The sequence below is a fragment of the Anopheles stephensi genome, chromosome X, assembly GCF_013141755.1.
Source record: "Anopheles stephensi strain Indian chromosome X, UCI_ANSTEP_V1.0, whole genome shotgun sequence".
NCBI classification, from domain to species: domain Eukaryota; kingdom Metazoa; phylum Arthropoda; class Insecta; order Diptera; family Culicidae; genus Anopheles; species Anopheles stephensi.
Window position 1 is genome coordinate 7057490 of NC_050201.1, and position 23467 is coordinate 7080956.

General features: G+C 49.9%; 6 protein-coding genes across 8 annotated transcripts; 3 read left to right on the top strand and 3 right to left on the bottom strand.

The window, feature by feature from the left end:
- Positions 1–361: 361 nt before the first annotated feature.
- On the bottom strand, positions 362–2374 carry LOC118517257 (sin3 histone deacetylase corepressor complex component SDS3-like). Its single transcript, XM_036063234.1, has 4 exons — positions 2211–2374; positions 1959–2116; positions 1147–1880; positions 362–1071 (listed from the first exon to the last, which is right to left on the bottom strand). Exons 2-4 carry the CDS (start codon positions 2056–2058, stop codon positions 802–804), a joined length of 1104 nt encoding a protein of 367 aa, XP_035919127.1. The 5' UTR covers positions 2059–2116; positions 2211–2374; the 3' UTR covers positions 362–801.
- A 1259-nt stretch (positions 2375–3633) lies between these two features.
- LOC118517278 (tRNA methyltransferase 10 homolog A) lies at positions 3634–5328 on the top strand. The gene is made up of 2 exons (XM_036063254.1): positions 3634–3772; positions 3832–5328. The coding sequence occupies exon 2, from the start codon at positions 4036–4038 to the stop codon at positions 5038–5040; it is 1005 nt and encodes a 334-aa protein (XP_035919147.1). The 5' UTR covers positions 3634–3772; positions 3832–4035; the 3' UTR covers positions 5041–5328.
- Positions 5329–6777: 1449 nt separating this feature from the next.
- LOC118517268 (YLP motif-containing protein 1-like) lies at positions 6778–9966 on the bottom strand. Its single transcript, XM_036063245.1, has 4 exons — positions 9856–9966; positions 9653–9771; positions 7824–9557; positions 6778–7740 (listed from the first exon to the last, which is right to left on the bottom strand). Exons 3-4 carry the CDS (start codon positions 9484–9486, stop codon positions 7619–7621), a joined length of 1785 nt encoding a protein of 594 aa, XP_035919138.1. The 5' UTR covers positions 9487–9557; positions 9653–9771; positions 9856–9966; the 3' UTR covers positions 6778–7618.
- Positions 9967–10238: 272 nt separating this feature from the next.
- LOC118517286 (lysine--tRNA ligase) lies at positions 10239–12904 on the top strand. Of its 3 annotated transcripts, none has more exons than XM_036063267.1 (3): positions 10310–10541; positions 10668–10921; positions 11064–12904. In XM_036063267.1, the coding sequence occupies exons 2-3, from the start codon at positions 10779–10781 to the stop codon at positions 12790–12792; spliced, it is 1872 nt and encodes a 623-aa protein (XP_035919160.1). In that variant the 5' UTR covers positions 10310–10541; positions 10668–10778; the 3' UTR covers positions 12793–12904. The 3 variants fall into 3 exon arrangements, with proteins under 3 accessions (XP_035919176.1, XP_035919160.1, XP_035919168.1); XM_036063275.1 differs by having other exon boundaries at positions 10635–10921; positions 11064–12896; XM_036063283.1 differs by lacking the exon at positions 10668–10921 and having other exon boundaries at positions 10239–10610.
- A 1966-nt stretch (positions 12905–14870) lies between these two features.
- LOC118517316 (NADH dehydrogenase (ubiquinone) complex I, assembly factor 6 homolog) lies at positions 14871–16136 on the top strand. The gene is made up of 2 exons (XM_036063299.1): positions 14871–15113; positions 15220–16136. Exons 1-2 carry the CDS (start codon positions 15007–15009, stop codon positions 16028–16030), a joined length of 918 nt encoding a protein of 305 aa, XP_035919192.1. The 5' UTR covers positions 14871–15006; the 3' UTR covers positions 16031–16136.
- A 1174-nt stretch (positions 16137–17310) lies between these two features.
- LOC118517305 (tyrosine aminotransferase) lies at positions 17311–20742 on the bottom strand. Its single transcript, XM_036063293.1, has 3 exons — positions 19849–20742; positions 17947–18746; positions 17311–17848 (listed from the first exon to the last, which is right to left on the bottom strand). Exons 1-3 carry the CDS (start codon positions 20039–20041, stop codon positions 17498–17500), a joined length of 1344 nt encoding a protein of 447 aa, XP_035919186.1. The 5' UTR covers positions 20042–20742; the 3' UTR covers positions 17311–17497.
- Between the last annotated feature and the right edge of the window lie 2725 nt (positions 20743–23467).

Consider the following 23467-nt stretch of genomic DNA (forward strand, 5'->3'; position numbering starts at 1 on the left):
AGAATGTAAATTGTACATTGGATGGTATTGTTGTACTTGTTTAAACTTACAGCACACTAGTAGTTTAAACATAATTCTTGATTTCCGAATTAGTAAAGGCTCCGGTTGTATGGTTTATGTACATTTTTTTTATTTTAATATCTTTCCAATTGGGAGCAGTTAATTGTAGCAGAATCGAATAAATTAAAAGATTATACAACTAATTTGCTTCAGTTTAGCTAGATGCTTTGGCCTTCTTTCGCATCGGCATGAAATGCTTCACTACACCTAATCGTATCATTAGCATAGCCGAGAGTAATAACAAATGGTGATTTAAGAAGCAATTAAGTTATAATAGCTTGTTTTGGAACGATTTAAAGCATTATTTTAATAAACGATTGCGTTTGTTTATTATTTTCATGGAATAATCTTGGCCTGCCACGTCTAATGGCTAACAATAGGTGGAATGGAATAACCCATAGCTGTATAATCGATCCTTCCGGCGGAAGGGCATAACATTCCTGCGGAGCTTCGAAAGCCAACGCATTCAGCCTTTTGTTATTACAGTCGTGTATTCTCACCCCGCTAGCTCACACTAATAATAGCTCACTACTCGCAATTTGTATTATATTCAGGATGCTTTGGATGCCTAAAACAACCGTTAAATAATCTTATCTAACGCATCGGATCTGCTGTATCTGGTCGATACCGCGATACTAGCAATATAAACCATAATGAATTAAGAATAAATGCCGAACGTGTAATACGACGGACACGAAGAAGAAGGAATAGTCAATGCAGCAACAAATTCGCAACAAACCACTAATTCGCTCGACGCTTGATCGACACTTTGCCCCGGCGCAAATGCGAGAGGCAGATGCGCACCTTCTGCCCGTCGGACGTCTTTTTCACGCAGATTGCCTCGATTCCGATGGCAGAGATGTTGGCCGAGAAGCGAGAGATATCCCGACCCTCGACGTGTACCGGTTGACCACGGTGAAACCATCGCCGTTCATACCACAGCTTACCGTCCTCGATTCGTGTATCCGTCAGCGATGGCTGCTGGTATGATTGACCGCTCGCAACCGGTCCCTGAAGCGGGGGAAACGAAAAAGAACCAAATTAAAAGCGAATCACAAAGCGGGCTTCGCGCATCCATACACTTACGGTAGAAGCCGCTCCACTACCGTAGCCGTCTTGAGGGGTACCATTGTGGTCGGATACATTCGATACAGAGTTGATGGCACCACTGCTCCGATTGTGAGCGGTAACTGTCGTACTGGTGCTGCTGCTTCCACTAGCGCCCTCGTTCGTTGCATGCTGTGTGGCACGGTTGGCTGAGGTTGGTTTGCTACGTGCAATTAGCTTCAGATCGTATTCTATCTCTTTGTCGTCCAGCAAAAAGGTTAGATGGTTTGTAGCGGGCTTGCGGCGCTTTTCCGGCACCGGCAGGGGCTCGTTCGGCCGTCGGCGCAACTTTCGCGTTACCTTTGGCTTCACGTCAATCGAGTCACCAGTTAGCTCCATCGTGGCGAACTCTTGCTCGATGGTTTTCTTCTGGTCCTCCAGATCGGCAATCAAATTTTCTATTAGCTCTGCCTTCTTTTCCTCGTACTCCTTTTCTGCGGCTGCCTTCTCCAGGATGCACTCACGCTCGGCACACGCTAGCAGATAGTCGCGTTCGACCTCGTTCAGCAGCAAACGATCGTTCAGCTCGTTTTCCAGGCGATCCACAATCTTCAGATACTCCGGATGTTTGCGCTGCTTGCAAAGTTCCAGCTGACCGAACAGATACGCACGCTTTTCCCGGTACATCTGCTCTCGGATTTCCATCCGTTCGTCAACGCTGGGCTGATTGTTCATTCTGGACAGTAGCTCCGTTTCGCTTGCGTCATCCGTGTCTGATTGGAGGAAACAAAACAATAAAAGTATCGGATGAACGGATGTGTCGCTCAAAGCTAGCCGCTTCTCGTGCATACCTTCTCCATTGTTGGCTTCGTTTTCCGAATCGGGCTGCATATTCACGTTCTGCCTGCCATCAATTTCTACATACGACGAAACGTTGCGATTCGCTGCCATGATGCTTTTTCGCGGAAAGCTTGTCCTTCCGAACGCTCCAGCTTTGATAAAGTAGGCACTGTAAAAGTGAACCAGTTGTAAAGGAATATTAACACTCTACTTTCTGCGCGTACAGCACTGCATTTCCATATAGCAGAGCAAATCATACTTACCTGATAGGAAAAGTTTTCAAAAGGCGTGAAATAAAATGTACCGGCACAAAAAGAAACGAAACAAAACAAAACAAAGCGACCGCGAGCGTCCAAGAATTTGCTATTGTTTCGGTCTCGATCCACTTGTCAAGTAAACTATAGCACAAACGCGGGATAGCAATGTATTTTTGATTATCAATGGCCCAATTAACATTTTCTGTTATTCTGTTTTCTGTTTTGACAGATGGCCTTTGACATGCACCCAAAGTGAGCTGAGAGGAGGTGCAAGCAAGGTGTATGTATTTAGAAGGTGGATTTTTATCGATTTGACAGGGCGACATTTTAGTCGAGTTATGTCAGAGTTTGTTTACAAAATCATATGGTATGGGGCTACCAACATGAACAAACAGCCTCGATTCTCAGTCCTTTGAGCAATTTCGCTAATTTATGGGTCATCTTCGCATATTAAGTGTTGTCCCACAGACGATTGACGATATTTGGTTGCATTTTTCGTCAAAAAATCGCAAGCGATACCACCACCGGCGCCTCCTCCGATGCTGCCGTCACTCTTCTCAATACCCTTCCCCTTGATCACCACGGAACTGTTATGTCAGGTCGAGAAATGTCAATTTGCTCTAAACAACTCTACCTTCTATATCTACATACCTTGGGTGCAAGGTGTATGTATTTAGAAGGTGGATTTTTATCGATTTGACAGGGCGACATTTTAGTCGAGTTATGTCAGAGTTTGTTTTCAAAAACATATGGTATGGGCAACAAACATGAACAAACAGCCTCGATTCTCAATCCCTTGAGCAATATCGCTAATTTATGGGTCATCTTCGCATATCAAATGTTGTTCCACAGAAGATTGACGATATTTGGTTGCATTTTTCGTCAAAAAATCGCAAGCGATACCACCACCGGCGCCTCCTCCGACGCTGCCATCACTCTTCTCAATACCCTTCCCCTCGATCACCTCGGAACTGTTATGTCAGGTCGAGAAATGTCAATTTGCTCTAAACAACTCTACCTTCTATATCCATATACCTTGAGGAGGTGTCGGAATAGCGATTTCGGCTAAAGTCTGAATAGATGCCCCCCCCCCCCCACTCACGGCACTCACTTTTCGCTACTGAGTTACCTTAAAGTTAGGTAAAAGTTTAGCAAAAATGTGAGAAATCGTTGTAATAATTATTTATAATAATTAAAAATAATAAATTAATAATAAGTAAATAAATACTTACAGTAAAAAGTCTGAAAAATATACCCTTTTAGGTAACTCAGTAGCGAAAAGTGAGTGCCGTGAGTGGGGGAGGCATCTATTCAGACTTTAGCCGTGATTTCTCGATCGGACCAAGGTGTATGTATTTAGAAGGCGAATTTTTATCTATTTCAGACTTTAGCCGATTAGCTGTTTGTGTTTCGACTCCGCAAGACAGTCTTTCTGACGGTCAAAACAACCGTCTTCTGACCCCGTTGTGACTAATTTTGCGCTCCGGGAATATTTCCGTCTGTTTACATCTGCATAAGTCATCGACGGTCTCCGTGTTCGTAAACCTCGTGCCTAGGTTAGAGACAAGGTAACGTCGACCGTACTTTACGAAATGTTCATTTGCATTCGTTGTTAATAGTATTACAGTCTGTTTAGTACAATTGTAGAGTTTGTAAGGATGGATGGATCTCCACTCACCAGATGACATCATAGAAGGGAACATCGCGTAGCCTAACAATCAATCTCGTACAGTGAAACAGACATACAGGCAATCGTGGACTAAAAGAAAAGTTCCTTAGAACCAACAGACATCATTTCGCTCAGGAACCGGTAAACCACGCAATAGAAGCTATGGAAGATACTGCACACGATGATACGAAAGTGGAAGAAACAACCAGCCAATCGAACACCATCATACCGACGCCGGAAGTGAAAGGTCCCAACGATGAGCTCGGCTCGATTACCACCAGTTCCTCGCCCGTGCTGGATGACGGTAAAGATCGCACTGGATTACAGCCCGTCTCGGAAGCTAATCAAACAAACGCCGCACCGGAGCTTTCCAAGCGGCAGCGCAAGAAGCTGCTCAAGCTAGAAAAATGGGAACAGAGGAAAAAGGAAAAACGTCAGAAGGAGAAGGAAAAGATGAAGGCAAAGCGTATCGAAGCGCTACAGCAAGGACTGCCGGTACGTAAAGGGCCGAGCCGGAAGGAGCTGAAGCGACGGAAAGTTAGCTACAACGATGCCAAGATCGACATCGTCGTCGATCTTAGCTTCGACCGCATGATGATCGACAAGGATGTGGCGAAATGTGTGAAGCAGCTGCTGCGTATCTACACGCTGAACCGCCGGTCCGAGCGCCCGGTTCCGCTGCACTTCGTTGGCATCGAGCAGGGCGGTGCGGTCGAACGACATCTTGCCCGGAACGATGGCTACCGGCACTGGGACGTGCGGTTTAGCAACGAGCACTTTATGCAACTGTTCCAACCGTCCTCGCTGGTGTATCTGACCAGCGAATCGGACCAGGTGCTGGACCGGCTCGAGGACGGCTGTGTGTACGTGATCGGTGGTTTGGTGGATCACAACCAGCACAAAGGCCACTGCTATCAGCTAGCGCAGCTGCACGGTATACGGCATGCTCGGTTACCATTGGCGGAACATCTGGTCATCAAAACGCGCACCATCCTAACGATCAATCAGGTGTTTGAGGTGTTGCTAAAGGTGCACATGGGAAGGGAGTGGCAACAGACGCTGCTGGAAGTGTTGCCGGCCCGGAAGGGAGTCACCCCGAAACCAGGCGTGCTAGCCGCTGACGACGAGGCGAGTACGGAGCCAGCAGAAGCTGCAACAAAGACGTAGCTGTTAATTTGTAAATTATCATTGGAGTTATTGTTTTAGTTTAAGCTTCAATTTGCAAGGTGCAAAATGTTTCACTTCTAATCAGGTTGAATTTTTACGACACTTGTACGCAAATTCGTATATAAATGATCATAGGCAGGGTACACGATATCATCCATCAATGTTTTGGAGGGCCTTTTTTCCTTTAAAATTTCTTCTAACCTTTGGGTTAGGAAAAAAAGAGTTCGAGTTTTTTTTTGGAATTCAAATGAAATCGCAATAAAGTGTAGTAACAGTAACAAAACGAAATAAGATGTACACATAACGAATTTCAATCGGTCACACCAATTAGCCAAAAAGGTTGCACCGGAAGGGTGATGTTGGTGGCAAAAGCCCTTTTAGGCCATCCACACGGACAGAGGAGCCGTGGTAGGCCCAACCTGAGATGGAGTGATGGCGTTGATGCGTCCGCCAGAACGGCCGGGATAACGGACAGCAGGGTTGACTGCTAACTAGGGATGGGCAGATCCGACCATTTGCCGGAGTCGAGTCCGGGTCATGATTCCGCGCTCCGGTTTTATTTATCCGGCGGGAGGGGGGGGGGGGGGAAGGGTGCAGGGCCTGCTGGGGCTGTATGTGCAAAGCCGGTAAAAGATTCGAGAAGGCCTCCCCCCCGACAAAATTTGTTGGGCACTGTAGGATTTACGCCCAATTGTATGCAATCCGCAGTACACGTTGCGAGAGCTTCACAGTGAGCTTTCAGTGTGTGGTCAAAATAGGTTGAAGAAAGTCGAATAAAATATTGGGTAAAAGACTCGAGAAGGCCCCCCCTAGAATCTTTTGTGTGCAGCACTGTGGCTTGTCATTTTTGTTGTACAGTGGAATTTCTGTATGGTCAAAACCCATTTGATGTAAACATTGTGCATTGTTCCTTAATACTGTTAATAGACAGCGAGTAGAACATGATAATATACATTGTAAAATGTGATTTGAAATGCTGATATTCTTATTTTTCCTCCTTTCCTGAATATCTATGACCGGTAAAAAGTATTCATCGAATTAATGTTCCGTTACCGTCCGAGAACGCCGTGAATGTTTTAGGCCCGATGGTTCACCCCTAGTGCGACTGAAAACTAGTACGAAGCTCCTGTAAACCAAAATGAATGGTAGGGTTAGCGGAGAGGGGATATTAATCAAATAATAACAATATTTTATTCGATTTTCTTCAACCAATTTTGACCGCACTGAAAGCATACTGTGAAGCTTTCGCAACGTGTACTGCGGATTGCATACCTTTAGGCGTAAATCCTACAGCGCCTAACAAATTTTGTCAGGGGGGGGGGGGGGGCCTTCTCGAGTCTTTTACCAAAATTTGTAACGTTTACCGAGCAAGAATAGAAAAAGAAGATGTACAAAATCAACGACGAGCAAGCAGCCGCTGTTGAAAGGAAAAAGAAACACAGTAAGCGAAAGTAAAAAAAGAAGAGGAAACCCCCGCCCGCCGCCTCGAAAATTCTATAGAAGGATAAAGGATAAAGAAGAGAGGAGATAACGCAATACATTTGCAGCAGAACGGGAATCAGGAGCGCGGAATCAAAAACGAGCCCGGAATCAAAACCGATTCCGGAACCTAAAACGAGTCCGGAACTGGTCGGAATCGTTCTTTCGGATCGGATCGGAATCGTGATTCCGAACCGGCGCGCCCATCACTACTGCTAACCAGTATCTCGCACTCTCGGCATGTGTTGTTATTAGTGGTAAGTTATTGTAATTTTACTTTATTGGTATATGATCACACATGAGCATTTGGGCGTGCGCTAGATGCCTCCCCCATCAAAAAACTGAGATTGGTATGGTAATGGGTTTCGGTATTGCACATTTGGACAGGATGAGATTTGGAAAACATGATCACATCATAAATTTTATACGATGATGGCGATTTGCACGAATCGTACGATAGCGAGAAGCAATCCATCCACTATTCCACCTTCTCTTCTTTATCTAATCGATAATTTACACTAGTTGCCCCCTCGTTCTCTCTTCGTACTCGGGGGGGATTTTTTTAAAGCATAAAAACATAAGTTACTACTTGCTAAGCTGGGGGTGGGGGAGTTCTACACTCTTTGGCAATCGATTGGGACTTTCAAGGACTAGATTATGAAAAAATATTAATATTATTATAAGCGGCTTGCTTAGCCGTGTTCAGCCCAAGCGTTAATCCCCCGGGGCATGGGAACAATCATTTTTCGGCCTTAGGTTTTCCTTCGGTTTCTGCCCGAAGAGAGACTCTTTCCTATTTGAATGTCGGTCCACCAGGTTATAGCGGAAAGAAGAGGAAGGTTCGTGTGCAGCTAGGCGGACGTGTGGTGTACATAACTAAACCCTCTGTGTTAACGCGTCTTCTTAAGCTTCATTTTACCTTAGGCTTACGTTGCATGCCGCAGCTTAGTGGAGGATGAAAGAGTAATAGATTTGGAAATAGACGAGTATCCTTCTACAACGCGCATCTTCTGTGTGTCTACGCTACTATGCTGAAGTTAGTTATGGCTTGAAAAACGTTTATGGCGTAGGTGGTTATGTGTAGGCTCGGGAGTGTAGCTTAATTTAATGTCGTTTCGGTGCTACCGGTGACGTCCGAGCCCTTCCACGACGAGACCGGTATGTGTGGTGCCGGGAGACAGTTGCGCAGCATCTGCAGCAATTGTATGGTGTCAAACAGTGCTAAAAGAGAAGAAACCAATGCAGTATTTCATCAGTGAGCTTTCCCCTAGCAAAAGAGCAGCATTAGGGGTGAGTGGGCTTACTCTTCTGCAGGCTCTCCGACTGTTTGCCGTACGGTTTGCACATACTCGGCCGTATGAACGTCTTCATTTTGGCAATGTTGCGCATCAGCTCGCTGAACGCACGGATGATTTTGTCCTGGCTGATGGCACCACCATCGCCGCCCTGTTCCCGGTTCCAGGCGCCGTTGTGCAGGGCCAGCAGCTCGCTGCTAGCGGTCGACACACACTCGTGCGGATCGACCGCACCGCGCATGTAGTCCGACAGCTTGTGCCCGGTGTCCATGTTGACCGTTTGCAGCGGTGGCTGGCTTAGATGGGCTTGCATCGCTAGCTGTTGCTGATGTTGCTGCTGCTGTTGCTGCTGCGGTGGTTGCGGTGGTTGATTCATCATTGGCGGCGGTATCAACGGCCCAACCATGGTCGGTGGTTGGGTATGTGGTTGGGGCTGCTGCGGTACGGGTAGTGGTGGTGGTTGCGATGACGACTGCGATTGTTGCTGTTGTTGCTGCTGCTGCTGCTGTTGCGGATGGTGCAGGTGATGGTGCGCCGCTGCAGTGGTCGCCGGATGTGGCTGTGGTTGATGTTGCTGCTGCAGCATGCTGGCGGCTTGCTGTTGCTGTTTGCTGATTACACCCGCACCCAACACACCCGCCGTGCCGACGACGTGTGGTGGTGGTGGCGGCGGCTGTGGTGCGATATGGGCCACATCGTAATGTTTCTGCTTGTCTTGGAGATGCTGCAGCATGCGCTGCTTATCGAACGCAGACAGATTGCTGAAACCATCGAACGGTGGTGGCGCTTTCGGAGGCAGAATAGCACGGTTTTGCTGTTGCTGCTGCTGCTGCTGCTGTTGAAACATGGCCGCACTCATGTGTGGCTGCTGGTGCTGTGGCGAAGCGGTCGGTTTCGCATGCTTCACCTGACTCATGAGCGCTTTGGAGGGATCGCGCTCGTTTGCTCCGAGCTCGAAAAGGCCCACATTCTGCTGCCCCAGCTGCTGCTGCAGATGGGACAAATATTCCGCCGAGTTGAGATGCGCGCCGGGTGGTGGTGGTGCTGGTTGTGGTGGCCCACCGGTACCACCGCCAACGCCAGCGCTCGACCCACCGAACGACGGCTGTTCCATGAACGGGCCGACACCAAGCTGACCCTTGTAGTATCGGCAGGCCGGGCTCGGGCAGGATTGTACCACCTCGACGATGAATTCCTTCTCCATGCCGAAACTGTCCCGCCCGATGGTGTACGAGTCCATTACCGCGCGCACGGTTGCCTCGATGCTCAGATGCAGCCCGTGCGGGCCGGACATGTGTTTCAGCATGACCGCGTTCGCAAAATGCTCGTACGGCAGCACAATTTTGCCCGTTTCGCGCAGCACCAGCCGGCCCTGATTGTCCAACGCAACGCGGCTCGCCAGCGCCTGCAGGTAGGCCGCACTCGGCAGGATCGGTGTGTCCTTCAGCTCGGCAAAGCACTGCAGCAGCTCAACCGACGGGTTCCAGCCCTTGTTTTGCAGGTACAGCTGCAGCAGCATGTACAGCTTTTCCGTCACATAGCCAGCGCCCTGGTCTGCAGCACCGACCGCGTGCCCACTGCCGACGCCTGGTCCACCGTTTACGATGCTACCACCCGGTATTGGGGCGTGCGATTTGTTGATCGGCATTTTTAATGCATCGGAGAAATCCATCTCGGCAGGCTGTCCGGTCCTCGAGAAGTGGTGGCAATTTGGTTGGTTCCTGAACAGTGATGACGCCACCACTGGTGGATAAAAATAAAACAAAACAAAAAAAAATGTTTCAGCAGTAGGATACACGGCAAAGCGAAAAAATATTCTTTTTTTCCCATCCTTTTACCTAAACGATAAATATTTCCACCATATTACTGCTTGAAAATGAATGGGCGGAAATCCTGGCTGGAGGACGATAATCCACACCACTTAGCACGTTTGCTCAATGTGGAAACGAGTTCATGGCTGGAAGAAAATTTAGTAAATACACTGAACCCTTTCTTTATTTATGGCCCCTCGCGGTTGGTTCCAAAATTCTTATGCACGCACCAAAATCACCCACAGACACCACCCGCACCCACCTAAACAAACAGAAAATTCTATCTCGACGGGCGAGAGCGAGCCAGACACCCTGTGCAAACCGTCCCGGCCAAGGTTTATATAGTTTCTCTTAATAACCCTTTTTCTTCGCAAATTGGTATATTCCGAGAAACGGTTTCTTAGGATTTTTACGGGAAAGCCAAAAAAATTTAATGCAACTATAATTAGCTAAAAATAGCACAAATATTGAGGCTTGGAAAAGTTTTACGAAATAATTTGTGAGATTTTTGGTTTTGTGGTGTGGTTGTACCCATCGTTCACACAGCGCTGTCAAACGGTTTGACACAGTTGACACATTCGACGGCAAAAACGGTAAGTTCGTCACCTGCCACAAAAAGGAAGTTCGGTTATTTTCATTCGGCTCGCTCAGTTTCCCTCTCGCTCTAGCATGCAATACCGTGCAATAGCATTGCCCCATTCGCTCTTGCACTGACTTGTACACCTGGTTGTGAGTCAAAAATAAAAGAAATACTCATGCACGCACACACACACACAGCAATACAAATCGGTTCGTCCGGCACACTGCATGGTTGATAGTTATTTTCCCGCAGTGGCGTTCGCTTGTTCATTCGTTCGGTAAATTCGTTGCCACATCTATATAGAAAACGGAAGCAAAGAGAAGCTCGTCCTGCACGGTAAATTTGACTAGCCGCTCGTTAAGCCATGGCCGACGCAAAGAAGGGAGATGGAAAGCTGTCCAAGAAGTAAGTGTATTGTTTAATCCGCAGACACCAATCTGTTCCGTTCGTTTCTCGCTGCAGTCCGGACACATGTGTGCACCGTTCGACGTGGATGTGCGGTTGTTCGTGGTAGCGTAGCGTGCAGCGTGTCAAAAGAAAAATCGTTCAGGAAGTAGCCGCAAAAACAAAACCATGCTGTTGGCACTGGCAAGACGTACGGTGTCGGCATGGAAACCGCTCCACAGGACGACGGTTCCAATGCTGCCGTCCGCCGTGCAAACGCTCCTGGGCACAACGGCCACCACGGTGCGATGGAAATCGAAGCGAACGAAAATGTACTTGACCATGCTGGTGTGGCTGGGTGAAATGCTGTAATAGGTGGTAAACTAACGTCTTCCCTACTTTTCTTTTCCCTCTTTTACCGCTTCCTCTACTGCCCATGTCTGCCACCCATCCTCACCCCGCCCGTGCACCTAGTGAGCTGAAACGCCGGTTGAAGGCGGAAGCGAAGGAAAAGGAAAAGCAGGAGAAAAGCTTGCTGGCAAAAAGCGAACAAAGCGCCGGTAAGGCTGGCGACCATTCCGACCAAAAGAAGGCGACCGGTCCGGCCAAGGAGAACCTGGAAGAGATCTCCCCGAACGAGTACTTCAAGCTGCGCAGTGCGGCGGTGGCCGAGCTGAAGAAAACTCCCGCGACGCACCCGTACCCGCACAAGTTTACCGTCACGAGCTCGCTGGGCGAATTTATCGAACGGTACGGCGGTCTGCAGGACGGTGAAACGCTGGACAGTGTGTCGTTGAGTGTGGCCGGCCGGGTGCACGCGATCCGGGAGTCGGGCGTGAAGCTTATTTTCTTCGATCTGCGCGGCGAAGGTTTAAAGCTGCAGGTGATGGCGAACGCAAAGACGTACGAAAGTGAGGAGCTGTTCTTCGAGGAAACGGCACGGTTGCGCCGCGGTGACATTATCGGTGTGACCGGCGTGCCGGGCAAGACCAAGAAGGGCGAGCTGTCCGTGATGGCGAGACGGTTAAAGCTGCTGTCGCCCTGTCTGCACATGCTGCCCCACCTGCACTACGGGCTGAAGGATAAGGAGACGCGCTTCCGGCAGCGGTATCTCGATCTGATGCTGAACAACAACGTGCGCAACATCTTCGTAACGCGTGCGCTCATCATCAGCTACGTGAGACGTTTCTTCGACAGTTTGGGCTTCCTGGAGGTGGAAACGCCGATGATGAATATGATAGCGGGCGGTGCCACGGCCAAACCGTTCATTACGCACCACAACGACCTGAACATGGATCTGTTTCTGCGCATTGCGCCCGAGCTGTATCTGAAGATGCTGACCGTCGGTGGGCTGGACCGGGTGTACGAGATTGGCCGCCAGTTCCGCAACGAAGGTATCGATCTGACGCACAATCCGGAGTTTACGACCTGCGAGTTCTATATGGCGTACGCCGATTACAACGACATCATCGACATAACGCAGAAGCTGCTGTCGGGCATGGTGCACGCCATCCACGGGTCGTACAAGATCAAGTACCATCCGGACGGGCCGGACGGGCAGGAGTACGAAATCGATTTTACGCCCCCGTTCAAGCGCATCTCCATGATCAGCTCGCTGGAGGAGATACTGCAGGTACAGTTCCCGGCGGCGGATCAGCTGCACACGTCCGCGGCGGTCCAGTTTCTGGATGCGCTCTGCGTGAAGCACGACGTGGAATGTAAGCCACCGCGTACCGCCGCCCGCTTGCTAGACAAGCTGGTGGGCGAATTCCTCGAGGAAACGTGCATCAACCCGACGTTCATCTGCGACCATCCGCAAATCATGAGCCCGCTGGCAAAGTACCATCGCACCCTGACCGGCCTGACCGAGCGGTTCGAGCTGTTCGTGATGCGCAAGGAGGTGTGCAACGCGTACACCGAGCTGAACGATCCGGCCGTACAGCGGGACCGGTTCGAGCAGCAGGCCGCCGACAAGGCTGCCGGTGACGATGAGGCACAGCTGGTGGATGAAAATTTCTGCACCGCGCTCGAGTACGGTTTGCCGCCGACCGGCGGCTGGGGTATGGGCATCGATCGCTTGACCATGTTCCTGACCGATTCGAACAACATCAAGGAGGTGCTGCTCTTCCCGGCCATGAAACCGGACGATCCGAACAGGCGACATCCGGCCGCGGTAGCTGGTGGGGATGGGACAGATGCGTAGGCCCCGAAATGTTGTGCACTTGTAAGCACGATCTGCATGTATGTTCATTGTCGCGGAAGGCATTACGCAGTGTTTGAACAATAAACAAAAAAATCTACTTAAAAATGAAAAACTTCCGTCCGCATAGCAGCTAGCTTTGTGAGTTCGATTCGAAGCACAGGCGAAGATTATGGGTGCATTCATTGATAATCACATTTTTAAAGGGATCCCGCATCGATAAAATATGCTCACGAAGAGTTTTATCGGATGTGATAAGGTTTGTAGGTTTTAAGCAGCAAGTCTTCCGAAAAATATGAACTAGTTCTGATATCTGTATGATCATGATGAAACGCCTGCCAATGTTGCGTATTAGTTGAGATGTTAAACGTTTTTTCTAAACTCGCGTGACCATCAACCGTTGTGTTAGTGATGGGTGCTCGGAATTTGAACTATCTGGTTCCGATTCCGATTCCAGGTTCAATACGGGAACCGATTTCAGATGGCTTATTGTTCAATTAAAACCTATCCTCACCCTTTCTCCCAATCTTGAGCCGTCATTTTGGCTTAAAGTGGCAATATACGTATTCTCGGTCGCACAAGGGGTGGACAACTTGGTCTCTAACTTGCCGGTTTTTTCAGACTATAACGTAACATCGATTCGATGGATACTTGGGTAAAAGACTTGTGAAGGCCTCCCCCCCCCCCCTAGAATCTTTTTTGTGCAGCACTGTGGCCTGTCATTTTTATTACACAGTGTGATTTTTATATTGTCATAACTCGTTTCATATAAACATTGTGCATTGATCCCTAATACTGTTACTGGACAGCGAGTAGAGCAAGATAATATACATTGTAAGAAGTGATTTGAAATGTTATTATTCTTATTTTTCCTCCTTTTCTGAATATATCTATGCCCGTTATCAAGCATCCATCGAACCAATGTTCCGTTACAGTCCGGGAACACCGTGTATGTTGTAAGCCTGATTGGTCACTTCGGTAAAAGACTCGAGAAGGCCCCCCCCCCTGACAAAATTTGTTAGGCGCTGTAGGATTTACGCCTAAAGGTATGCAATCCGCAGTACACGTTGCGAGAGCTTCACAGTGAGCTTTCAGTGTGCTTTCAGTGTGGTCAAAATTGGTTGAAGAAAGTCGAATAAAATATTGTTATTATTTGATTAAAACCCCCTCTCCGCTAACCCTACCATTCATTTTGGCTTACAGGGGCTTCGTACTAATTTTCGGTCACACTAGGGATGAAAAATCGGGCTTAAAACATGCACGGCGTTCTCAGACAGTAACGGAACAGTAATTCGATGAATACTTGTTACCTTGCATTGATATTCAGCAAAGGAGGAAACATAAGAATATCATAATCTCAAACCACTTGTTACAATGTATTGTATCAAGTTCTACTCGCTGTCTATTAACAGTATTAAGGAACAATGCACAATGTTTACATCAAATGGGTTTTGACCATACAGAAATCCCACTGTACAACAAAAATGACAGGCCACAGTGCTGCACACAAAAGATTCTAGGGGGGGCCTTCTCGAGTCTTTTACCGTCACTTCTAGCGTGACCAAAAATTACCACCTAGCTCCTGCAAGCCAATATAAATGGTCAGGATAGAGGGACGGGGATTTAATCGGATAAAAAGCAATAATTCATTCGATTTTATTCAACCATTTTTAACCATACTGAAAGCACACTGTGAAGCTTTCGCAACGTGTACTGTGGATTGCATACAATTGGGCGTAAATCCTACAGTGCCTAACAAATTTTGTCAGGGTGGAGGCCTTCTCGAGTCTTTTACCCGATTATTTTTTATTTTTGGCTGTTTGGGTCGACCGTACAGAAGTCAAACTGTGCAACAAAACTAACAGACCACAGTGCGGAACACAAAAGGTTCTAGGCGAGGGGACATTTTCAAGTCTTTTACACCGGATCCGATTCCCGCATTGATTCCTGTACCTACTCTTCGGAATCGATTTCACAAAATTCGGAGCGCCGCGGAATCGATTCCGTCCAAACGATCATTTTGCCCCTCACTACGTTATGCCCAACGCAGCAACATCGAACTGTCAAAAGGTAATGTTTTTATTTTCATTCTAAAACAACAACAAACCAGCCGTGATTTGACAGCTCCGGGCAAAGTGTAGCCCGGGTGTGCAGTAGTTTCACTATGATAAACGAAGTAAAAACCGTGCACTGTAAATAATTCTAAGTAGCCTCAATATGTTGTGCTGCTACCGCGCCACCTTTAAAGCTGCATGCTGCGGTGCGCTTAAACGATACGCTTCCAACGATGCCGCGTCACAGAACGTTTGCCTAAACCTTGTGAGGTAAAGAAGCCGGTACCGGTAGCATTCCGGTTAGCATTTTCCCAATTGAAAAGTGTGTGTGTTTTCTCTCTCTCTCTCTCTCTCTCTCTCTCTCGCTGTTTTGCAGGAATCATGATAAGGAAAATTTCCTCTGCACGCTACTGCTAAGGAATCCACAGCGGCGCAGTGCGTTCGCGGTGCGTGCGTTTAACGTGGAGGTAGCGAAGGTGAGCGAAAAGGTGTCCGCCGGCAATGTCGGTGTGATGCCGCTCAAGTTTTGGGAAAACACAGTCACAAGCCTGTACCGAACGGACGGTACGGGCGTACCGGACCATCCCGTCATACACGAGCTGCAGCGGGCAGTCGGCGACCACAAGCTGTCGAAAATGTATCTGCAGCGGTTGGTCAGCGCACGGGCGAACGCTAATTTGAACTTTCTCACGGTGAAGCAGCTGGAGGACTATGCCGAGCATGCGGTGTCGAGCGTGCTGTACCTACTGCTGGAGGTGCACGGTACGCGCAACGTGCACTGCGATCATGCGGCATCCCATCTCGGCAAGGCGCAAGGTATCGTGAACCTGCTGCGCTCGATACCGTACCAAACGCGCCGCACGGCGGTCCCGATCCCGCAGGAGCTGCTGATGGCGCAGGGCGTCAACCAGGAGCGGATGGTGCGCAACCGGCCGGACGATAAGGGTGTAGAGGAGGTAACGTACAGTTTGGCCAGCGTCGCCTTTCGCCATCTCGAGACGGCCAAGGGCTTGCTGAGGACGGTGCCCCGCCCGGTCAAACCCATCTTCCTGCCGGCGGTTACGATCGAGCGGTACCTGCAACGGTTGCGGCTGGCAAACTTTCACCTCACCGATCCGAACGTTATGCGGACCGATTCTTTACTACCTTTGGTGCTGTACTGGCGGAAGTTGCGTGCGAACTATTAACGAACACATGGGGTGAGCTGGTGGCACGACAGCTGCCCCGAGGCGTAGTGATGTATAATAAATTACCAAAAAAGCAAAACGAATACCATATTCGCTACCAGCGTTACCGATGGAATTACCTTCAGCTTTAAATCGTCTCAGGAAACCTCGTTGACCATGATCGAATGGATGGAGCTGGCTATTTAAAGCTACCTTTCATCGAACAAGTGTAACACCGGGGGGGGGGGGGGGGGGGGATAAAAATAATCTTAAGCCTTTTATTCACTTGCTTGCCGTGAAGGCTCCTCCCCATGCGAGTAAATGCCTTGAGCGTACGGTGCAGCTGTGAGAAGCTTGCTTGGACTGGACTGGATGGTTTGTTTTTTCTTGCATTTTGAAATCTTCCACATGAATCCACCCGGGTTGGACATCAAGAATTCAGGCTAGAAGAGGTTATAACGGCGCCAGTCTTTACACGGCCAGGACCGGGGGTTCAAATCCCGTCTAAATCTGCTGCTTCCGCTGCTGTTTCTGGCGTGGAACTTGGAACAAACAGGACAATATCATTTCGATTTCTGCCCCAGCTGCCAGACCAACGTTTAGGACACCGTCGTACATAATGTTCCACAACATTGGGCCCCCAAAATGGACCCCTGTGGGACACCAGCCGACACACCGCTCTCGACGGGTCCCGCATTGGTCTCGTACAGCACCTCCTTCGCCCGCAATGCCTCGGCGATGGATTGCCATCACGCGGTGTTAAAGGCGTTGCGGACGTCCAGCGATCGTTTCGTGGTCCGGATCGGCGGTGTAGCATGGCCCTTCTCCCTGCTTCAACAACCCGCTGTATGGCGCTGATGGTAGAGAAACCGTCTTCTTCGGAAACCGTATTGATCCTCGGCCAAGCGTGGTGCTCCTGGCTGCTCGAGATGTTGGTTGAGTCGGTTTAGGATAAGCTTCGAGGTCCTTTCCCCGGGAGGCTTTCCTGGCTTCGGCAGTAGTAGTACGCAGGGCTGTGACTGCCTTCATGCTAGGGGTAAAACTAAGCCACACAAAGCCAGAATGGTAGCAGGTCGCAGACCTTTAGAAGGCTGTAGAGCTGCTAGTGCCAAGGAAATGAGAAGAAGACATCAGGAATGTGATTTTCTCGGTATTTCTTTCTTTATTTGAGCCTTTTTGTTTAGCTTGAAATTGAGCATGAATCTGCTGCTACCTTGGTGTCTGGATCGCAAGTCGATAAAGGATTGCTCTAACACCGGCAAACGTACGTTCACACACTTACCAAAGACTTAAGACTGGAGTTTTGAAAAAAATAAATTGAAAAAAATCACCTTTATTTCCCAAGACAGAAGGATAGCTTACGTACTTAACATTTGAAGAGAATATCTGTCTCTGCTCTCGCTAACACATTGTTCTGTTACGTGTGTATGTGTGTGTGTGTGTCTGTTGGGGTGTGTAACGACACTTATAAAGAAGTCTTGAAGCCCTTCACAGCAGTGTCATCTGATTGAGCAGTCCGTTCTGCTGCTGCAGCAGGATGTCGTTGTCGAGCTTGTAGTGCTGCTCGCAGAACTCCTCCAGCCGCTTCACCGCCTCGACAATCATCGTCTCGGGCACGGTCAGCACCAGCCGGAAGTAGTTGGGATACTCGAAGCACTGGCCAGGCAGACAGAACACGCTCTGCTCGTGGACGAGCGCCTCGACGAAGCTCAGGTCGGTTTCGAACTCGGGAAAGTGCTCGACGTCGATGCCCACCATCATGTACATCGCGCCACCGGGCATGATCGGGTTGAGGCCGCGTATCTGCTTGATCGCCTTGTACGCCATCTCAGCGTGGCGCTGTGTGGCAGGGGGAGAGAGAGAAAGAGAGAGAGAGAGAGAGATGGAACCGAATCTAGGCGAGGAGCTCGATTTGAAGACCGGACCGGTAGACTTACATGCAGCGTCGCCACTAAATCATCGAAAAAGTCGTTCGGTGTGTTGTCCAGAATGGCCGGCAGAGCGCGCTGCACCAGCGTGTTGCTGCCGAGGATGCGCACGGAGAGATTCGCGAGACCGCGGCGAACCTCCGCAAACGCCCCTTCCCGGTCGTGCACGATGATCCAGCCCATGCGCCAGCCGGGCACGAGGAAGCGCTTCGTCAGCCCGCCGCAGGACAGCACCGGCACCCGGCCGGACAGCGAGCTGACCGCGTGGAACTCGTGCCCGGGAAAGACGAAATGCTCGTATATCTCGTCCGCAATGATCGGCACAAAATGGCGCTCGGCAATGTCGACGATCGCTTCGAGGTGGGCCCGGGGAAAGACGCTGCCGCACGGGTTGCCCGGGTTCGTGACGACCAGTGCGCACGTCTGCTCGTCGATCAGCTGCTCGAGCTGCACCAGATCGGCCTCCCAGTTCCGTTCCGGCAGCAGATCGTACGTGCGGCACTCGATACCGAACCCTTCCGCCAGCGTGCGGTAGATCGAGAAGCCCGGTTTCGGGATCAGAATGTTCTTCCCCGGACCGCCGAGCACCGAGATGCAGAGGTCCAGCGAGCTGCTGCAACCGCTGCACAGGATCACATCGTTCGGCGTGACCGGGCCCTGATGCTGGACGTACCGGGCGACCGCTTCGCGCGCTTCAAGATGGCCGTTCGCGGGCGCATACCCGTTACCGGTGCCGTCCTCGATCGCCTGACGGATCGCGTCGATTGTTTCCGGCGAGGGTTTGAGGTTCCCGAACGTGGTCGGATCGCCTGGAAAACGGTGTGGATAGAGTACGTGCACCAGTAAGCCTCCGGTTGATTTGAATGATGTGTGCCTGATGAGAGTTGCAGGCACACACGCACACACAGACAAGAGTGGATGTCCCAAAATATGGAACGAGGGGAACGAGAGTTCAACGAGAGGGAGCAACCGGAAAACGGGATTGGGCATCGCCATCTCAGAATTGTGGCTCAGAAGTGAAAGCAACCACACGAAGATGTTCGTCGGAACACTAAAGCTAGACATCGTCAAGGTTTCCCCCCCCGAGATGGTGGCGTTGGACATAGATCCAAGTGAAGCGGAGCGGTGCAAGGTGTCATCTACATTCTTGAAGCCAATTAAGATAAGATACACCTCCAAGAACGAGAGAGAGTGTAAGGGCGAAACGTCATGCCCAAATGCGTCGGTGAGCTCGATCAGATATGTTCGGTCGCTCAGGAATTCAGGATTTTACTTTTCGTATACGTTTTCGAATGCGACTTCGTCCCTTCCTCCCCACCCCGCGTGTAGTTCTTGCCTGGTCCTCTCGACGACGAATCGTCAAAATCCGACAGCGACAAAACCAGTTTGTTTGCTCACCGCACCGGCCCACCGGATTGGTTCGGTACGGGTCGGGTGCGTACCTTCGCGATATGGCGCGATTGGCGCAGTAGAGCCAATCGCCTGTTGTGTCGTCTCCCCCCCCCCCCCCTCCCCCGGGGCAGTATAAAGAAATGAGCATACTGCCGCAAGCTGTATCCGTGCGGCGGCGCATGACAAAGCAGTTTGGGCACTATGCAAATACGCGGGCTAGAAAACGACTAATCGCCTGCGACAAGCTCGCAGGAGTTGGTAGCTGAGGTGTGTGGGCACCCGGGCGATGATGGGCTCTAGCTCTAGCGAGCCGTACATAAATATATCAATTTCCATTGGATGAGTGTTTGCCTCATCGGTGTGATTTACTTAGCCACTCTGGTCTGGACGATTGCGCAAGATTCTGACCCAAAAGTTTGGTTTCCAGAACTCAGGGAGGATTGCAGGGGGGAGTTGGTTCGACATTCGCGGACAAACGACATGATCCGAGCCTGAGGACTCTTGGTTGACCTCACTTACCTATGGAGAGTGCGATCAGGGGCTTGTTCGGGTTCGGTTCGATATTGAGTCCCTCGACGATGGCACGGATTGGGTTATGGGTGAGCCGGGCGAAGTCCGAAATTGCCACGTTCCATCGGTTGCGCTTGCTCTTGATCGGGCGCTGAGTGTTGAGTTGCTGTAGCGTCGTTGGTAGATCGGCCAGATCTTTCATAGTCACCAGGGCAGGAACGTTGGCTGCAAACAGCTTTTCTGACTATCCGAGGTGTACTGCCGGGTACGATGCGATCTTCTCTCTCTCTCTCTCTAATCCTTTCCCCGTCTGTCACGTTGCGGAAGACACCCACCTACCCGGTACTCTCAGGATATCCACAATCACAATCAATCTTCGCTTAGTCTCTCACTCACTGGGCAACGTCAAGGGGGATCCGGGAAGGGTGTTGCTCATTCGGCAAGGTACAGTTTGGCAAGTCACTAGTAACTAACCCCTTCTTAGTCGCAGGACATCACCTTAGAGATGGGCTTACATCAAGGCACACTGTTTGGGCGCACTTTCCCGGGATGGGGGACCAAAAACGCAATAATTAGCAACTGCTCTCACTCCTTGCGCACTACATCCGTGGAGTTGTCAACACACGCACACACAACCACACACACTAGACGTTCAAAATGCACTGATGTTGATGGTAGCTTCACCTATTATTCATATATGTGTGTATGGAAGATGTTTCACAGTTGAGATGCTGTTCGCCGTGTCGTCCCCAGTCAGCGGGTTTTTTTTGGGGGAAAATCCAGTTTGATTCGATTTCGGGATGAGGTTCGCTTGGTCGTTTGGATACCAGTTCACTACTAGCCGCCGTACCGTGGTATCGCGGGCGTTTATAAACCTTCGCCGCATCCCGAACCAGTTGGATTCCAATAGCAGCCCCCGATGACGACGATGACGACGACCACGACGACGACAACGAAGTTTGTTTTCGTCGCGGAGATCTCCGCTCACCATCGCTGAGGGGGGGCTGAGGGGAGGAGGGGTGAATGCGGGTGTGAATCAGGCGCTGTTGGTAACGCTGGAACGATCGCTGGATCTGGAACGCGATCATGAAAAACGGAAGAGCCTTCTCGGCGGGACCTCGGAGTCCGGGTCCGAAGGGGGGGAAGGATGCGAGGAGGGTGGGGGGGGAGGGGGTGGTGGTAGGCCCAATCTTTGGCGACTTTGCTAACTTGCAAAAAAGCAAACAACAAACCACACACACACACACACACACACAAGTAGCCTTTCTCGAGATGAAAGAGCCTCCTCCCACCACAATGGCGGAGGAGCAGCAGGAGTTGAAGATGGTGCAGGGAGCAGGTTGCGGATCGCGTCGGGGGAGTGCAAGAAGAACAAAACGAAAGGCTATGGTGGAATGCTGGCGGGGAAAGAGGATGCAGAGAGCTGGGGGGAGTTGCGAGAGGGTCGCTGCGGAATGGAGTCCAGCACAACAACAAAACGTGGGGCGGAACGAGTTTTTTTACCAACTGCGAATAATAACCTGTACCGGGCGCCATCGGTGGCCAGTGGCGAACCGTGCGCACGTCGTCGTCAAGCAGCGAATTTTTCTAACCTCAAACGCAACACCGATCCACCATCAAGCGCTCGGCTTCGACGCCTCGACGGAAGGATAACGATGCATACACTCCAATGTATGTGTGTGTGGTGTTGTTGTTTGGTTTTTTTTTCGATGGCAATTGCAATTGCTAATGGCGATCCCCCCCCCCCTGTTGTTCTGTCCAGATCCCGTTCGACTTTGGAACCTGGAGGGTTTTTTGTTTGTTTTGCGTTGCCCGATGGGCGCGTGCATCCCGTTCCCGAGGATGTTGATAAGGAGGAATTGGGGGGGTTGTTTTGTTGCACGCGTGCGATACCAGTTGCGGGGATGTTATGGGCACGTTTTATTGAGCGTGGGTGGATCAGATACAATGGTTGTTGCTAGATGCGATCGGGTCGGTGAGTTGTTCTCTCCCCCCCCTGGGAGATTGGATTGGCAAGGGCAGCCATTTCCCATTCGCCCGGGGACGTGAAGGATTGCGTATCCCGGCACAGCGATACACAACCTATGAGGTACGGATCGATCTATGTTGCATCAGCAATGCTTCGAACTTTGCTACCTACCTGCATCATACAAGCGGAAGAAGCGGGAGAAGAGCTTGAGGATGAACTTTCTAGATATCTTTAAAGCATGTACATCTTAATCTATCAAGAGGCGGCTCGGTTGCCGAGGGGCCAGTGGCGACGGTCTTTACATGGCAGAACCGAAGTTCAAATCTCCTCTGGGTCGTTCCCCTCATAGTGACTGGACTTGTCCTTATTGACTCCAACTATGCGGCCAGGCAATGACCTAAGAGGTCGTTAAGCCTAGGAAGAAGAAGGAGAGAACTATACGAACACCTATATAGAAATTATTTTTTCCAGGTCATCTTGGAATCGATCCTGACTTTGGTCGTTGCTTCTCTCTCTCTCTCTCTCTCTCTTTTCAAACGACCTCTTTGGTCATGTCTGCCATTTATGGCTTACTAGACTTAACGATGGGGGTCGGTTCCGGTTGTCGAGGGGCCAGTGGCGCCGGTCTCTACACGGCAGGACCGGGGTTCAAATCTCATCCAGACCGCCTCCCCGTACGTCGGGCTTCACTACTTTACTATGGGTAAAATTCAGTGTGTTCGGCCGCCCAGATCTTGTACCGGTCCTTGGGTCGAGCCTGCTGTCTGCCGGTACCGACGGATGGTAGAATAAGCAAACACCTCGTGAGAGACTTCAACCACCAGAAGAATACGTCACCGGGTTCGGTTATCCTATACAATATATTAACGTCATTTTAGAACTTATTGAACACCCTGTATAAGATAAGATAAGAGCTTTGACGGATAGCGATGAGCGATTCTCAATTGCCAATCATTTTTCTGGTACAAATTTTCTTAGGCATTGTGAAGCCCCTAGTGAGGACCGACTATCCAACTACGAGGTATCATTAGGTATAGGTAAGCCAGAAATTGCAGACATGACCTGAACAGGTCGTTAGGCCAAGAAGACGGAGAGAGAGAGAGCCAAGAGGCTTAGGAGGCCCTTAGAAGAAAAGTAGTTATGACTCGCTACATTGCGTATAAGGGAATGTCATTATTCCGAGTGCACTCTCATCTAAGGACATGTACAAAGGGACTTCTTCTTCCTCTTTTTGAAATGATTTAGCTCGGTAGTGCTGGATTCTCGAAGAAGGAATAAACGGCTGGACAATAGGAAGGATTGAAGAGTCGGTAGCTCGACTCGAGAACTGATGATACAGGGTGTATAGGATTGAGATGCCTCTCTTGAAGATCGGAATCAGAAAGGCCGATTTCCGAGAAAGGCTATTATGAGTCAGGATTTCCTTACCATCAGAGTAATAGGATTTACTGGGGAACAGGTGATAAGTGGAGTCGCTCTTGCTTGTCGCCTGGTCGAGCCTGGACTATTACTGACTGGGCTGCAAGTGGAGTTAGGCACTTTCCTTCTGTATACTGACGATGAACTGTACCTGACAGTAACGCGATCCAGTGTACATTCAAACCGACCACTTGTGGACTCTCGTGTGATTTTTGGAGGTTAGGGACAAACTCCGTGTTA